This window comes from Lycium ferocissimum, chromosome 2 (assembly GCF_029784015.1).
Source record: "Lycium ferocissimum isolate CSIRO_LF1 chromosome 2, AGI_CSIRO_Lferr_CH_V1, whole genome shotgun sequence".
In the NCBI taxonomy this organism is placed as follows: Eukaryota; Viridiplantae; Streptophyta; class Magnoliopsida; order Solanales; family Solanaceae; genus Lycium; species Lycium ferocissimum.
This window is the reverse complement of record NC_081343.1, coordinates 36,734,688-36,751,473: the sequence shown is the minus strand read 5'-3', so window position 1 is coordinate 36,751,473 and position 16,786 is coordinate 36,734,688. Positions and strand designations below refer to the sequence as shown.

The 16,786-nt window shown below is 36.4% G+C and overlaps 1 protein-coding gene across 1 annotated transcript; it reads right to left on the bottom strand.

The window, feature by feature from the left end:
• Nucleotides 1–5,593: 5,593 nt before the first annotated feature.
• LOC132036023 (phosphoglycerate mutase-like protein 4) lies at nt 5,594–13,755 on the bottom strand. The gene is made up of 7 exons (XM_059426246.1): nt 13,537–13,755; nt 12,824–12,944; nt 8,270–8,320; nt 7,599–7,709; nt 6,505–6,636; nt 6,006–6,081; nt 5,594–5,919 (listed from the first exon to the last, which is right to left on the bottom strand). Exons 1-7 carry the CDS (start codon nt 13,716–13,718, stop codon nt 5,696–5,698), a joined length of 897 nt encoding a protein of 298 aa, XP_059282229.1. The 5' UTR covers nt 13,719–13,755; the 3' UTR covers nt 5,594–5,695.
• Between the last annotated feature and the right edge of the window lie 3,031 nt (nt 13,756–16,786).

The following is a 16,786-nucleotide window of genomic DNA, read 5'->3' as shown; positions in this document are numbered from 1 at the left end:
CGATCGGTTTGGGTCGGTTTTTGGTTAAAATTAAAATCAAATTAATTAGTCGGTTTTTTAATTATTACTCCTTCATACATGCCAAAAAAGATTATCTTTTTTTTTTTAGTTTGTAAAAAAGATTGTACCTACATATTTAGAAATAATTTAACGATATGAGATGATTTACAGCCACGCAAATATCTAAGGCTTGTTTTGGACCACACATTTCAAAATCTTCCTTTATTTCTTAAACTCTGTGCCAAGTCTAACTAAGACAATCTTTTTGAGACGGAGGGAGTAAATTCAAACCAAACCAAACCGAATATAATACATATCTATCGGTTTGGTTTGGTTTGACTTGGGTTTTCGGTTTTTAATGGTATTTCTCTTTCATTTTTTTTCCCTATGATTAGGAAAGACCTTTTCCAACTTATAATTAATCTGTTATTACCATTTTATTGTGGGAGCTATAATTTTCATGATATATAAGCTTTATCAAGTGAATAAAGTTTATAAAAAGTACAACTTTTTTAGGTAAATCTCATAGTTGTTTCTTTGAATAAATGAATTTGGATTCATGATTTCTTTTAAGAAAAAACAGGCTTAATGTATAAAGTTCATTAGCCTAATAGAAATAAAGAACATTTTGATGAAAGAGTAAACAAAGTATTTAAAATTATTTATAAAAAATAGTATATTGTGTACATATAATTATAAAATTGTCTATATTATTTTGTCGGTTTGTTTTTAATAAAACCAAACCAAACCAAATATTATCGATTTTTTAAAATTCAAAATTAAACTAGACCAAACCCAAACAACTATGGGTTTATTTAATTGGCTTGGTTCAATTTGTGGTTTGGTTCGGTTTTTAACTAAACCATGAACCCTGTTAGCTAATGAAAAAAAAAATCAAGGAAATTAGCTTTCAACTTTCTTAGTCGTCATATAGCAAGGAAATACTTAAATAAATAAAAGTTATTCCCTTAGAACTTGTCCAATAATATCATTATTATCAGAAATGCATTTCCTTCGCTCGCGGAAGAGATTTCTAACAAGGAGTTATGTTTGAATTTGTTTTTGGAAATATCGTGTAGATTTTTTTGGTTTAAGAAAACTGTCTTTTAAAACAAAAATGTAGATTTATTTTGAGAGATAAAGCAATTGTTGTTGTAATTAATTAACTATATATAAATGGCCTTTTTGTTAGGTGATATGATAGAGTACCATGTTCTATGTAGATCCTATACCTTGTACTGACAATAATTAGTTTTCTAGAAGTAGGTAAGCATAGTAATGCATCTTCATAGGGTTTGATGGTTGACTCTGACGACCTTAAATGTCCATATCTTCTTGAAGATTAGATGATGTTTTCCATCATACGTACCTCTTAAAATAGCATCTCATCATCTTTTTAATAAACCTTTGTCGAGTTGACCTTTATTTTTTTATTCATTATAAATTTCATTATGTTAATGATACAGCTTATAAGATACTGATGCATATATGGAAAAGGAAAAAAGATTTAGAACAATCATCGGTTATTCATATGGCTCCATCTAATATATCTATAATTTTACTACACAATGTAAGTTCAACTACAATTATGTCCTGCAGTTTCACCTAGAGAAAAAAGACAGAACAAAATATGAGAACAAGCCGTACGAACAACATACACTTGAAAAAATAATCCGTAGTCCTTCGGTTGAAAATTTTAGAGACAATTATAACTTGGTAAAATAAGGTTGTGGCCTGAAACAGATGACTTTCATATCTCTAGATGTCATATCTCAATTTATTAAAAGCAGAAAAAGTAGATAAAAGAAAGAAAATAGTCCTCGAACAACCAAGAAAACAGTAGTACATACTTGCATTTAGCATTTACGTCAAATTAAATAATTTAATGGAGTTAAAGTCTCAATTTAAAGTTGAAATACATATTACTAAACATACATATTTTGCATGTAATGTAAGTACCGAAAAATATGGCGAGTTAAATTTTTCTTAAAACAGCTAGGTGCAACAGCTAATGTGTGTGTTAATTTTAGATAATGATTGACTTTGCCTCGTTGAATTATTTCTGTTTATTCCTGATTATTACTAGTCATCAAATCCTCCATACATTCTCGAGCAAGAGAAACATCTTACAGGAAATGCATGTACATTAAGTTATACATTCATGATTCATAAAAAAAGTTGTCAAAGTATCTAGACACTAAAGCTCTTTGAAAAGTAAAGCAAATCTGAACTATTCAACTACAGAATCTCACTCGTGCTTGTCCCCCACCTTCAAGGGAAAATACCCCTCCGAAACCCACAAAAAAGTAAAGCAAATAAACAAAACGTCAACCAAGTTTCGTCTAATTTAAGTTTTGAGAAATGCAAGTTATTGTAACAAATTGAGATTTTTCTTGTCACCACCATTCATCGAGAAATAATTGCATCTTGGTATTAACGACAGAAGTACTGCGTGTAGCTTGAGATAGATCATTCAATATCATTTTCTTTACATTAAAATGCACTAATATAATATGTAGTCCTCTTACATTTTATTTCAAAAATAAAATTAGAGATTTGATGTCCTAATTTAGATCCAAAATAAGACGTCCTAACTTTCATACTCTGAAAACTCTTTTAACTTTTTTCTGCTATTCTTATTTAGACCGAGGAGGTGTATACTTCCTTTGTGTTAATTTTAACGTTTTGCTTTTTTTTTTTTTTTTTTTTTTTTTTTTTTTTTTTTTAGTTCGAAAGAATATTATTTTCTATATTTAGTAATTCTTTTTTTTGCCCCTATATTTAACATCATATGTTTAAGATGTCAATATTCACATGGTATTTTGTTACATTATACACATCTTTAATTTAAGATCATAAAACTCAAAAGTCTCATTTATTTTCTTAAAAAACTATGTATTTAGTTAAACTAAGGCAGGGAGTACATGTTAAGAAGAGAGCTATCAATTTATCTGATAAAAATGCAGATTGCAAGTAGGATGCAGATCCATTGGAAGGACATAGATAGAAGAAATGAGAGGTAGAATTGTCTGCCACTATATATGTTGCCGCCGGCCAAGTATTTGGATCTGATTTACAAAGTATAATAATCATCGTCTTTCGAGTTCCACTTGTGTACTCTAAAACCATTTTTGGATATTGTCATTGTCGGAATTGGTGCTGACTTCCTCCTTCTTCTTCTTCTTCTTCTTTCTTATTATTTTTTATTTTTTTCCAAAGAAGATGGATTCATGATTCTTCCTCCTAATAAAGAACAATTATTAACGTAGTGCAAAAGTCACAATTCAAGGTGAAAAATGGGTTGCTATCTTGACAAAATTGGAATAAAATTGAGTCAAAAGATTTCAACTCAAGATAAATTCATAAGCAAGTGATATCTCTTTAGGATCTACTCCAACTTAGTTTGAAATTGGCATGAAATCAATTTTTCAACTTCAAACTAGTAAGTGAGCTTTCATAAATCCGTAGTCAAGAAAATAAATTGTTTTTTTTTTTGCCTTCTAGAAAGTATTTTCTTATATTAAGCAACAAATGACACATTGCTAATTCATGGCTCTTATCTTACCGATACTTGAAATGAACAGTTCGCGAATTACCATTGGATTCTATTGCATCTTGTTGTGATAATAGGTGTAAATTTAGTAAGACTATAAAAATATAAAAGTTGTTTTACTTTATACTAGTATATAATTTGAGTAGATGGCAATGGATGAGATGCATCATCTCTTAAAGGGTATCTAGTCTTGTAGGAAGATGAAGATGTATTTTGCTTACTTGACATGTATAATATATAATATTAGAATTACAATTCTAAGTATAGTGATGAGACCCTCGAAAAAATGATGGTGTTATAAGGTGGGGAATTTGATAGGGACAAACTAATAGCCACAACCGTCCTATTGGTTTCATTGTCCCTCTCAATCTTTCTTCGCTATGAGCAAATTGTAGCCATGACAATGTGGTCCATGGAGTTCTTCTACCCTACTTTATCCCTTTGGTCCATTTTTCTATGCTTTGTTTGTTTTCTTCACTTCTTTTTCTTTACCTTAACAAGCTCTTTATCTTTTCGATAGTGGACTTAATTTAAGAAATTCATTTTCTTGCAAAAGGTATGCATGCATTGGCAGAAAAAGGAACCCACGGAATTGTGAAAAGTAAAGATAACTAAATAAGACAAAACGAAAGCTGAAAATCGGAGAGCGGGATTTTATCTCCAAGAGTTCTCCATCCTTTACAGCTTGTTTGGATGGTTGTTACTTATTGTATTGTATTGTGTTGTTAGTTAAATATAATGTTTGTTTTGATATAATTTAGCCAAACGTATTTATCAAAACAATATAGTACAATATAACACAATATAATAAAGTAATATTATACGATACATTATGAAATGATATGTAACAACCATCTCTATATATATATATATATATATTACTCCAAGAAGGAAATGATTTATTAAGACGAATTTAAGATTTTAAATCAACAAGTATACTGTATATACACTATGTCCAGATGTCGTGGTGCAGGTGACCCAGCACCACTAGGGTCATTTTCCAATATATTTGGCACAACTAAGCTGCCTTTAAGACTTTAAGCTGTCAAATCTCTACTTTAATCCTTTTGGTGGGAGGATTGGGACCAGAAGTGATGAACTTTTTCATTTTGGACTTCTTACCTTTAATTGTGACAACACTGGGCAAGTTTTCTCAGATTTATCTTCAAATGATTGCTTGGGACTTACAAATTATACAGAAACAGGAATTTCTTACGACTCTACCACGTACGTTGATCGTCCATAAAAGAGCGTTAGTTGGTACCAATGGTATTTGATTGCTCATTTACTGACTAAATATTTCGAAGTTTGTTTTGTCATAATACTTGGTCTAATTAATTCCTATTCGGAGTTTGACACAAATGTCTATTTGTTCAAACATCACAGTATACTGATAATATAATATACATAAATAACTTATGCTGCAAGTATTTACTACATTCGAATGATTCAACAACAAAAACTTTTTGTCGTCTTACAAGCATTGACTAATACAAAATTCATGCAGAATCATTCCGCTGAAGACACTGTCAATGATGCAAATATGCCAATGTCCTAATTGCAAGTCAGAAGGAATATAGCCTTCTGCATAATGTCAAACTATCTTCTGAGTTTCATCATCTTATCCCCATTCTAGACTTTATGCTTATCAAGGAGCTGCAACTGTCCGTATCTGACAGCCATACTTATTTTTTCTTAAATCGCAAGGCATGGCCAAAAAAATGCTAGTAATTAACAGAATCGAGCAATAACCAACAACAATAGGGGGCAGAAAAAAAGAGAGTAAAGTTATTGTTAGTTGCCTCCACCGCCAAAGAGTAGGTTGTAAGGTTTGAATTACATGGAGTAAAGTGAGGAAGAACTATCGATCCCACATGGATCGAGGTAAGAAAAGAGAAGCGAATTATTGAGTCCCATAAACGGATCACAATGACCTAGATTTCCAAGATATTGCCTCAAGCTATTAAAAGAAGAAATAGACTTGAATACAACAAAAGAAACAGGAGAATGGGTATCCACTGTCTAATAGCCTTGTTGGCCACTAACAAAGGGTTACAAAGATAATTATATATTTCCATTTATGGCAAACAATGTTAAGTACCTCTTTGCCAGCAACCCAAATGTTGAGTGTGGCATGCAAAATTAACCGGAAGTTTTGTCCCCACCAAAACCTGAGTCCAGAAATTTTGTCTTGTTGAGATGACTTACATCGGCCCAGAGTTTAATGGTCCATGCATCCTTATCAGACAAGTGAAGTATACCAACGGATGTATTCCAGATCTTACTTTTAGACCTCCTATGTGGGGATGCCCGACTGTGAAGTGCTCTGATTGCACCCCCATGAGATACAATAACCACTCGTTCTCCTACATCGTGAATAAACAAATTTCATATGCACCAAGTTATCTTTATGATATAGCACTCATTTATCAATCCAATAGTTAAAACATACCTCTGTGCTTCTTGGCAATCCTTTGAACACAAGAAGTGCAGCGTTGATAAAGCTGATCTAAACTTTCTCCGCTACCCTGCAAATAAGGGGTGGGAAAATGAATACATGCAAACCCTTCATAAAACAGACAAGATCATGCAGTCTCTGTTCCTTCCCCTCTTTTTCTTGTCTTGGAGTGGGTACTTGATCCTATGTCCTCGGAGTCCTGATTCTAATTTGATTCTACCTCTGGCAGTTAAACTTCCTTGATTATGGATTTTAGGTTAATTTGCCAATTTAGAGCTCACACTTATGGCATGCTTATGTGACGAAGCCAGATTGAATTGCCAGAAGAAGAAATAAAAGAAGCAGATTGAAGAAAACTTATATTCACAATGACTACAAGTTTATTCAAATAAATTAGGATAATGCTGATCATGGCAGTAACAACACATGGAGCGCTCTTCTACTTCTTTTTTCCTGTCTTCTTGGATTTTTATAGGAGAAAAGGAGTACTTACTGGAATTTCTTGATCATTTCGGTCAGACAGAAAAGCCTTATAAGCCATTGGTTGACTTTTGGCTGCTTCACGGAGAGAAATACCTTGAAGATCTCCTAGATGTCTCTCTCGAAGGTCTGGATCTTTAATGACCTATATCAAGCAAAAACCATAACATAAAAGTAATTAAATTTACTCCAATGTGTTGGCTAGTCAGCTTTACTAATAAAAATCTCAGATATCAAACCCTCAGCTCCCACTCCCTCCCTCATATCCTTGTCAAACTCACACAATTGCATCTGTTCCACATTGGACGGGCATGAGCTCCTTAACATTGTTAATGAGCGTATATTGCCTCGTAAATCTAAGCTTGACGGGATAGAAGATACATAATACCATAGATCTTGAATATCAGTTACACAGAGCCCTAACCCTTTCTAAGCCTCTTAAGCATATAATACCTCGTATTATTGCCTGTAACATTCTGACTGACTACCCCATATATGGAACTACGGAAGAGCAGTTTCCAGAACTGACCCTTTGCATTCTTATTAAGAGCTATGTTATACAATTCTGCTCTTACACAAACCTAATGGAGGACAACAACATAATATGCAATCACTACTCTCTCTTCACGCTTATAACAATCACATTAACAAGAAGAAAAAGAAGTGAAGCAACAATAGCTTAATTGTGTGAAGCGTTCACAGGAAATGTAAAGCTAAATACTCGGAGAATTAGAAAAGGGCGAAAGATAAAAGCAGGAGCAATTCCAGAATGAGTCTTTAAACAGTGGAAACAGAACTGATAGAGCAGATTAATTTCTGAAAAAACAAGAGTATTCAGGAAAAAATATAGTTTGAAAACAAATGATAAAAGAAACCGGTTGTAAAAATAAAATAGGTATCATGAAACAATGCTGAAAACTTTCTTCCATCTACTAACTAATAAATAGAAAAACCTCCAGATGCTTCTCATTTATCACATTATCCAATTGAGTAACGACCAAAAATCTCTTTCCATATTTGGACATGACGTGAATAATACAGTGAATTTGAAATTATGACTGTAATCTGCTTGAATTCTGACAATATAAATCCATACTGAATTCATACCTCTAGATCCCCACAACTCCTTGCTATTGTCTCTGCAGTCTCATGGGCCCGTTTCAAGTCCGATGAATATATGGCAGAGATCCTTGTCTCCTTGGAGAGCCGGGCTGCCACCTTGAATAAATTAACTTCAGGTGTTGTACCAAAACCCACAAATAGAAAATGAAAAAAAAAACGAAAATGAAAGAAAAGAAAGATTGAAGTTCATATAAGGCCCTTTAAGTTTTTAGGCTGGGAAACCTTGACCACCCCAACCCCCCACCCCAACAATAAAAACAAAGAAAATGAAACAGGGAAAGGTATAGATTATCTCCCTTAACAAGTGGTATCTGAGGACTTGAATCTTTTCACAATAAAATATGTTAATATAAGCAAATTACTCATTATTGACTTATAAAGATGTGAGAAAAGATACCTATAACCACTAATGGAGGGAAAGATTGTCAGTGAAACGGATAGACAGAGAAAAGGAGAGAACCAACTTGGTACTTGAGACAAGAGCTGAGCCATACATCTTTCTTCTCTTTTAAATTTCATATATATTTAAAATAAAATGCAGAAGTGCCCATGTCAAAAAATTATTTGGAGTGTTAGTGTACATCAATGCCAAAAGTTCAAAGCATTTAAGTGAAATACAGAATTTACAAACAAAATATTGTCCTACATATACTTACCGCCATAGCTTGCTGTCTCCCGATGTCGTTCAATTCGACATCTAAATGCCCCTGGTTAATAAATGAAACACGCATCAGTTATCGCATCCTCTTTTATGATCCATATATTGTAATAGAATTACCCATAAAAAGCCAAATGCTTAAGATTTACAAGAAGTTCTAAGTGAATACAATTTCTCCAATAGAGAAGATTATGCAACATATTGCACCCAAACATCAAAAAACTTTTTTCATAACCGAGAAATCTCCCAGGCCCCGTGGCGAACGGTAGGACTCTGCAGATAATGGGTCCAACCCACCCTTCTTCACTAAAAACTTTTGTTTTTGATAAGGTTTGAACCCATGACGTCCACCTAAGTCCTAACCCACACATCACAAGTTGCGTTCTTACCACTAGACAAAGCCCACCCAAAAGGACTTTCAACCACCTTAGATTTGGGTTTTTAAATTTTTTCTTCCCGTATTTCCTCTGGTTTTGCATGTCCAGATGCATCCCTAAAGAAGATATGGAGTGCCATTCCTCTTAGCATAGCTTGGACTATATGGATAGAAAGGAATAAGAGGTGTTTCGAAGGCAAAAAGGAGCAGTTGCAGTCCGTGAAATATAGTTGTATGCATAACATGTACTATTGGAAAGACGGAAATGTTGTGATGAATTTAGATGACATGTTAGACTGCTTAGGTTTCTAATGTAATCTAGCCTGCATTTTCTTTGTACTTTCGCAGTATCATCTTGATACTGTTTTTTAAATAAAACTTTACCTTATCAAAAAAAAAAAAAAAAAAAAAAAGAGAGGAAATTTTATTAATTAAATAAAACTTCTTCAATCAACTTATCTTATACAAAAATTGATGATGAAATATGAAAACAATAAAAAATAAATATCACGCACCCTTCTTATAATACTTGAAAAAGAGTTGTGGCTTACTATGGGTGTGGCACTTGAAAAAGAAAAACCCAAGAGTGAGAGATCCCTTGGAACATACTACAGCCCCAGGTAGCGAAGAGCCGACATCGAGGTGCCAAACCTTCCCGTCGATGTGAGCTCTTGGGGAAGATCAGCCAGGAGTATCGTGGGAGCACGAGGGTGCATGTGGAAGAGTGGCCAAGACAATGCCAAGAACACTAGAGGCCATGGAAGCACAAAGGAGTGGTGGCATCTTAGAGGACTCTAGAGAGTCCTAGGAAGCTGCCTAGGTCGGCCAAAGGGGCTGCCATACAAGCTACAAGGCCGTTTATTGGAATAGAAAATTTCGGAAGAATTAGGTTCGAATAAATTTCCTGGGATCCTCTTCCTTTCGAACCAAAAAAAAAATCCTCTGGTTTTGCAATATGCCGTTTATGCTTTATAAAGTTGCACTTTATCATCTACAATCTTAATGAGCATTACACCGTTGACATCTTCCCACTAAAAACACTGACACAAATTTTCAAATTGAAGGAGAGCCTTGGAGCAAAGGTAAAGTTGTCTCCGTGTGACCTATAGGTTATGGGTTCGAGCTGTGGAAGCAGCCTCTAATACTTGAATTAGGGTAGGCTGTCAACATCAGGGTGCGGTCCTTCCCCGGACGCTGCTAACACCCGATGCTTTGTGCACCTGGCTAAACAGCTATTTGGCCAAGATATGTGTATATACCCTACTATGAACAGTTTCCCTGTCACAGCCCTTTCTGAATGACCTCCAGTCTTCCATCTTTTCCAAACCATTTCTGAGGCAAGTTGGGCTTATATGTTTCTGGGGGATGTTGTCAGTGGAATTTTGGACGTCGAAACGTCCATATCCTTTACATTGCCATATATATTTATTTCTTTTTAATTTTTTGTTACGGAAACCTATGTTGCTCGGACTCTTCACTTTCGGTGCCGCACCCGTGTCGACACGACATGGGTGTGGGTGTGGGTGTGGGATCCGTACCCGATCTAGTCAACCAATTTTGGGTACTTTGACCAAACTCAAGGGAGAAATTCCGGACAGATTCAATGATTTATGTAATCAAAACAAAAAGCTATGGTGAAATTGAAGAAAATGGAATAACTTGTATATAGAAATTTCTATGTTACTCCTTTTCCTTTTATCTCCTTCCGAGATTCTCCTCTTGATCAATATTTTCTCCTCAAGCTTTCCACATAATATCTCAAAATTTAGGTTTTATAACTCTATTTTTAGGATTTTGAATTATTTTTTGCCGAATCCCCGCACCCGTATCCGTACTGTGATCCGTACCCTCGTATCTTAAAATTTAGATCGTGACGAATCCGACCTCTAGATCCGTACCCGTATCCGACACCCGCACCCGAGTCCGAGCAACATAGACGGAAACTCCAAAATATAGTACAAGCTTTTAATTCTTCAATAATAGAGGAAACTTTCTGCACCTAAATTTGTAAACAGATATTAATACTTAACACAATACTCTAGGTTTACAATTTTCACCAGGCTATACAAAGAAACTTGAATCATAAAAGTAAAATCGCTATACTTAGGTCAAGTTAAAAGGTAAACGTACTTTTCTTTCACTTTCATACAAATAAGCAAGGTGCATTACAAGACCTTATGCCTGTGGATACTCTAGTGATCAAATGAATAGACAATTAAGCACTCTGCAATTGAAAGAAAATTAAAAACTAAATGCAATGATAAAGGTGATTGCTGGTATTTTATACTGGTAATGTAACATGTTTGAATTGTTACTTAAAGGATGTAGATGCAGGAAAGGTCTTCGAAATGACACATCGAAATTGAGTGGTTAGTGTAATCCCAAAATTAAATAAGAGTCTTCTTATTAAGAGAAAATTGCTTGATTATGGTCTAATGTAAAATGGAACTAATATATCCTCTTTGTTCAGATAGGATCCTTCATCTGCAATGCACCAATCTCAGTGAGGTTCTTAAAAACCTGCTATCATCCCCAGTGAATTAGGTAATTTAAGTCTACCATATGAGTTAGGGGAGAGGTAAACGAGGCAGCTCAAAATTAGAGAAAAGAAATTTCGAAAATGTTAAAACCAGAGCACATGGTAGATAGTCTAGCTAAAAAGTTTCACCTTACCTATATTTTGCATTATGAAGTATCCAATCACCGGAATTCATTTGTTTTGCAAAAAGATGTAATATGATGTGAATATACATAAGAGCTGAAAAACAGGGTCACATTTTCCTTTTGAAATTGTAAAACTTGATCATATTTATGAAAAGAGAAATTACACATTAAGTCCGTTATGTTTATTAACAAGAGCAACTTCATAGTATTTCATCTATAATTTTCCAACCAACTTTGAGGTGATTTAACAATAGGACCTCACTCTCCAAAGATCTATAGTCACATGGATGTAAATAAGGATGACACCAGTATTTTAACAGTTAGAAAAGAAAATTAAAAAAAGAAAAGAAAAAGAATATAAGTTACACAAAGCTCAGCTTGTAGTTTTTTGATGACAAGTGAACCCGCAGCCGCTACCCTTCGGGTGCGCACAGGGTAAACCCCGCTCCTGTGTAACAGCCCTCAAACCACACAGAAGAGATAACCCGCACTAGGCAAGCCCCATGCGATGAGCTCGACCCATAAGGAAAATCCCCTGTTGTAGTAGGGGGTTTCGAAGCTGAGACCTCCACTATGGAAGTCTCATGCTCAACCAACCGAGCCACCCCTGTGGGTCATAAAGTACAACTTAATAACCAACCAGATGTCCAAAAGCCCCCGCCGCATCTCTGATGCAAATCCTTACCATTCTCTGGTGATGGCTAATACTAATCTGTTTTATTAACTTTTGTTTAAAGGCCTCACTGTAAATACAGAAAGAGTGGTGACACAGATTAAGAAGGAATTTGTAGATAGACTAGACTTAGTTAAATTGTCCAGGAAGGCTCAGAGATGTAGTACATTGATGCAGAGAAATTTGTGTAACTAGAGCTCTGTTGGAGGCCTAACACTCTTAATAACCTTCCTATAAGGCGGTGGTACGAGATTAGGTACTCTTTTGGTGTATTTATTTTTGTTTGTTAATGGTAATATTTACATTCGTTACCAGAAAACTATTGCAAATTGAGAATGAGGTACAGAGGTCAAACTACCTTGATGAAAGACTAGATATGAGCAAAACAATACATAGATCCATAGAGGTGCATGTTGATTTCTTTTTATTTACAATTAAGGGACTACATATATACCTTTTCAAATTTTTGAAATGCTTTTTTACTTGCATACATTCACATGCTTCTTGTATGCATTTTCTGTTGAACTATAACTTCGATAGTCAGATTCCTCAATGTGTTCCCAAATATAGACAATGGACTAAATACGAGCAATAATGAGTACAAAATATTACCAAGTTTCTTTCACAATGAGAGACTAAACATATTCTATCTGCTATGATGATTTTATAAAGGACTAAATTTTCTACCACAATGAGACTAGATAGCAAACTAATTAGAAAGGAGCTTCCTAGATTAGAAATACTCCAAAAATTCAAAATATAAAGTTTTGCATGTCGATACTTCAAAAAAAAAAAAAAAAAAAAAGACAGCAGAACGCTAATACGAGGCAGGAAATTACCTGAATTCTACCATCGGCATTCCATTCTGTCTCGCCATGACGTACTACAATAATCTCAGTCAAATTAGGACTCACATTTTCAGATTTGCCATCTCCACCACACTCAGACTGCAGCACAACCCTGTTTAACACACGTAAAAGAATCTTCACACCACAAGTTACGGCAGATAATGATAGGAAAAATAAAAACGAGGATCTAAATTTCAAGGCAGTTATTGCACATCTTAAAACTTATATATACTACATAACTTCTCAAAAAAAAAAAAAATCTGTTAGTTTCCAATATACACATATATTCTGACTTGCATCAAATCAATTGCTTATACATCGGATATACCTCTATGTGTTCTGAGCACGAAAATCAACAGCATATATGACAATGCAATTCTAACTACTAAGCATCATAGTAACTACTAAGAAAACAAGAATTAGCGATGGAAAAATTCCGTATCTAAACAGTAAATCCGTCATTAATCCTATTTAGCACCAGATTATCATAAAATTCCGTTAGCTACCCTCCCCAGACCCCACTTGTGAAATTACAGTGGGTATGTTGTTGTTCTGTTAGCTATGAGCAATTTAGCTACGAATTATTAAAAAAGAAATACGACATGCCCAGTGTAGTCCCACAAGTGGGGGTCTGATATATATATAATTGTGCACGTATAGCAAATGCTTATATAAAAAGAAAGGTAAACAATGTAATTGCAGACCTAGAAGTAGAATCAGCCATAGGAATCCTAGTATTGTAATGAAGAGAAGGGATCGAATTGAATCTCAAGGCCGATATAATAGTAAGGTTGGAAATTGGTAACAATTTTGAGCAACAATAATAATGATAATTCTGAGAGTGGCGGAGAATCAGATGAATGTCAGGCTTTATTAATGATGTCATCTCCTGCTCAAGTTTTACATGATTTGTAAACTTTTGCTAGTCCTGAAAAAAGAAAAACCAAAATTTGATGGGCTTATGGATCTGGGCCAGCCTAATATATCACTAAATGGGTGCAAAATTTTTGTTGGGCTGAAAAAAGAGGCGACCCCTTTTTGTCATTTTTTTGAGGGGAATGTCCTTCAGAGGAGGCGCCCAGCTTAAAACGGAGGAGTTGCAAGACGGTATACATCATGTTACCACAATCGCTGATAAGATGGAAATCCACGACAAAATTGTTTACCCGTAAAACAGTTCAGTTGAATTTATATACGTGGTCAAGGACACCTGGATCATAGCAACCAGTATGACTAAGATATTGAAAAATGTAAATATGCGTAAACACAATGAAGAGTAAGAAATAGCCTGAGTTGCCGATGCTAATTCCGGGCTGAGGTTCTTTTGTCAAGGTAGGTCGTGGCTCCGGAACTTGATAAATAAGTAATTAAAAATAGAAATAGCACAGAGTATACTAGTGAGAACTGAGTATATTAGCTTGAATCTCATCTCCTTTACAATGGAATGACTATCTCTATTTATACTTAAGAGTAGGGGACACATTTTCCATATATCACCCCCCTGCTCATAATGAGCTTTTAATGAGTGACAATAATGGGTAATGAAGAGGGCTAATAAAATGTAATAATATTGAATCTATAACGCTTAAGCTGCCTTATAAAGGACGACTGTTGCGCCCCTGGTCCGGAGAACGTGTAGCACCACACCAGACCTGTCGCTTCCTCCGGTACCACGATTCCGCAACCGGTAATAACAATGAGGGCTCATTTAGTGTTTTATCCCTTATGCCACGTGTCGCAACCGTATTGGTTCAGCTGTATCCTCCGTATTTTGCCCAATACAGATAGTCCCCCCACTTCTTGGGATTCGAATAGGTTTTCTCGGGAAGTGGAAGAGTATTGAACCTGTTCCGATTATGCGGGAACTTGGAACGCTACAATGTTTCACTCGAAATGTCAAACGCCACAAATCAATGAGGTTGGCGATGATTGGCGTTTCACATCCCCTGCTGATGCCACGATTCACGAAATTTGAAAGATCTTCCTTCCTTATAAAACTTCAGAATCTTTCCCATCATTCAAGTAAATTATTTCTTTCCTTATGCGAAGTTCAAGCTTCTTTTATTAAAGCCTTAAACCTTTCTTCGCAAAGAAAACCAACTTCAGCCATGGCTTTATCATTACAAAGCCCTGCATATTCACTTTATCATTACAAAGCCCTGCATATTCAACCCCTTCTTCCTCTCGTTCTAGTGGCAATTCCCTAACCGAAAATATTCCTGACATCACCTTAGAAATTGACCTAGGATCCCTTTCGACATAAACTTTTCCTATTGACTGCGTGTATAGGGGAGACTTTCTCATAGATACTCGCCACGAATCGGTTGGAGAAATTAAGTCCCTGATCACTACCGATGATCTACCCCAAGTCTATGACGATTGCAACTGGGGTCCCGTCATCATAACCCTTATCGTTGGCCCTGAGGGTAGGATGACTCAAGCAGTCGAAGGGTTTTCCATGGTCCATACTTATCCCTTCACAATCGGATTCGAATTGCCGGTACGTATTTGATCGAGGCCTTCTGCCGCAGGTACCAAGTCTGCTTGGGCCAACTTGCTCCCCAACTGTGGAGAACTGTCTACTGTATTCAAAACCTCACCGACCGTGCTGGGCTAGCTTTTTCTGTTGACTATCTGATGCAGCTTTACTCCCCACGCCTCTTCCGGGGCGGAATGATCCACTTATATCCCCGGGGCTCTTGCAGTTTGATTACCAGTGTCGAGGACGACTTCGACTGAGGTTGGTATGATCGGTTCGTTATGATACAAACAGATCTTCTCCACCATCCTTCTCCGGAGCCCTTTTCTAGAAACATGGAATTATACTCGTAGTTCGTAAATCCTGCCTCTCTTATTTTTTTTTCTTTTGTTCAATCAAAAATTTACTCGCCTCCGCGTAACCTTTTCAAACCTTACAGTTGCCCCTGTGGCCCTGGATTTCATGTCGGGTATGTTTGATTGGGTGCTGGATTTACTGAGAATCACCGCGGGAATAACCAGGACTTGGAAAAGTTTGACTGCTGCATGATGGAGAGGGAAAAATCACGGTAAGACTTTAAATCTAGTTTGAATCCACTTCCTCACATTCCTCTGCTTTTCCTGACTGAACCTTTTAACTTCAAATAGGGATTTTTGCCCGAAGATCTTCAACTCGGAAGATCCCGTCTAGCGCCACGACTTCTTCTAACATTATGACTGCCGCCACTCACCATACCGAAAGCCGAAACATAGAGTCCGAAGCCCTTTGAGGATTATCGAAACTCCGGCTGAAGGAATAGGCTCCCGTGTGCGAACTCCCCGCCGCTTTATTGAAGTTTACAGAAAGGTACAGGACAGCCAAGGCGTGATCAATGTTGAGGGAGAAGAAAAGGACCTTCCGACACCAGGGATGACAGGAACGGATGCTCCCTTTGGACAAAGAGGCCCAAAGAACCCTTCGGATCATGCAGGCCTCGACCCTCCATTGTTGCATTACAACACCAACAAAGCCAGTGAGGCTTCAGCCGCTAAACTAGGGCCTGATGGTCTGAAAAAGATGTTGTATCAGCTTGCCAATCAAATCCTCACTTGCCATGCCTCCACCACCTCCGCCATAGCTGAGGCAGGGAAACTGCAGGTGCCGGACTCCAAAATTGCTGAGAATCGCCAATTAAGTCGAGAAGTCAAAATGCTCTGGATAAGATGCCGTGAATTCGAATCCCTGAAGCATTCCCTCCGTCAGAACTATGATGAGACTAAGCACCGGCTGGACGAAGAGAAAAATTCCCTGCAAGCCATAGATTCCTACCTCCAAACCCTCCAGGCGCGAGTCCATCATCTGTTGAGTGAACTAGAAGCTGCTCGGGGACAGCAAAGAAGTTCTGAAGCCTCTCGCGCCCGACTTAGAGCAAAGTGGGAAAACCTACAGCGTCGTTGGGTTGCTCAGGATCATACAGCCGATCTGATGCGGGATCT

Bases quoted from the DNA above. Each gene is read 5' to 3' on its own strand.
- LOC132036023 (XM_059426246.1), bottom strand. From the start codon at position 13,718: ATGACATCATTAATAAAGCCTGACATTCATCTGATTCTCCGCCACTCT. The intron at 7,710-8,269 runs GTAAGTATATGT...AATTTATTCAAG, and splicing joins GGAGACAGCAAGCTATGGCG to GTGGCAGCCCGGCTCTCCAA. The intron at 6,082-6,504 runs GTAAGTACTCCT...CCTTATTTGCAG, and splicing joins GAAATGATCAAGAAATTCCA to GGTAGCGGAGAAAGTTTAGA.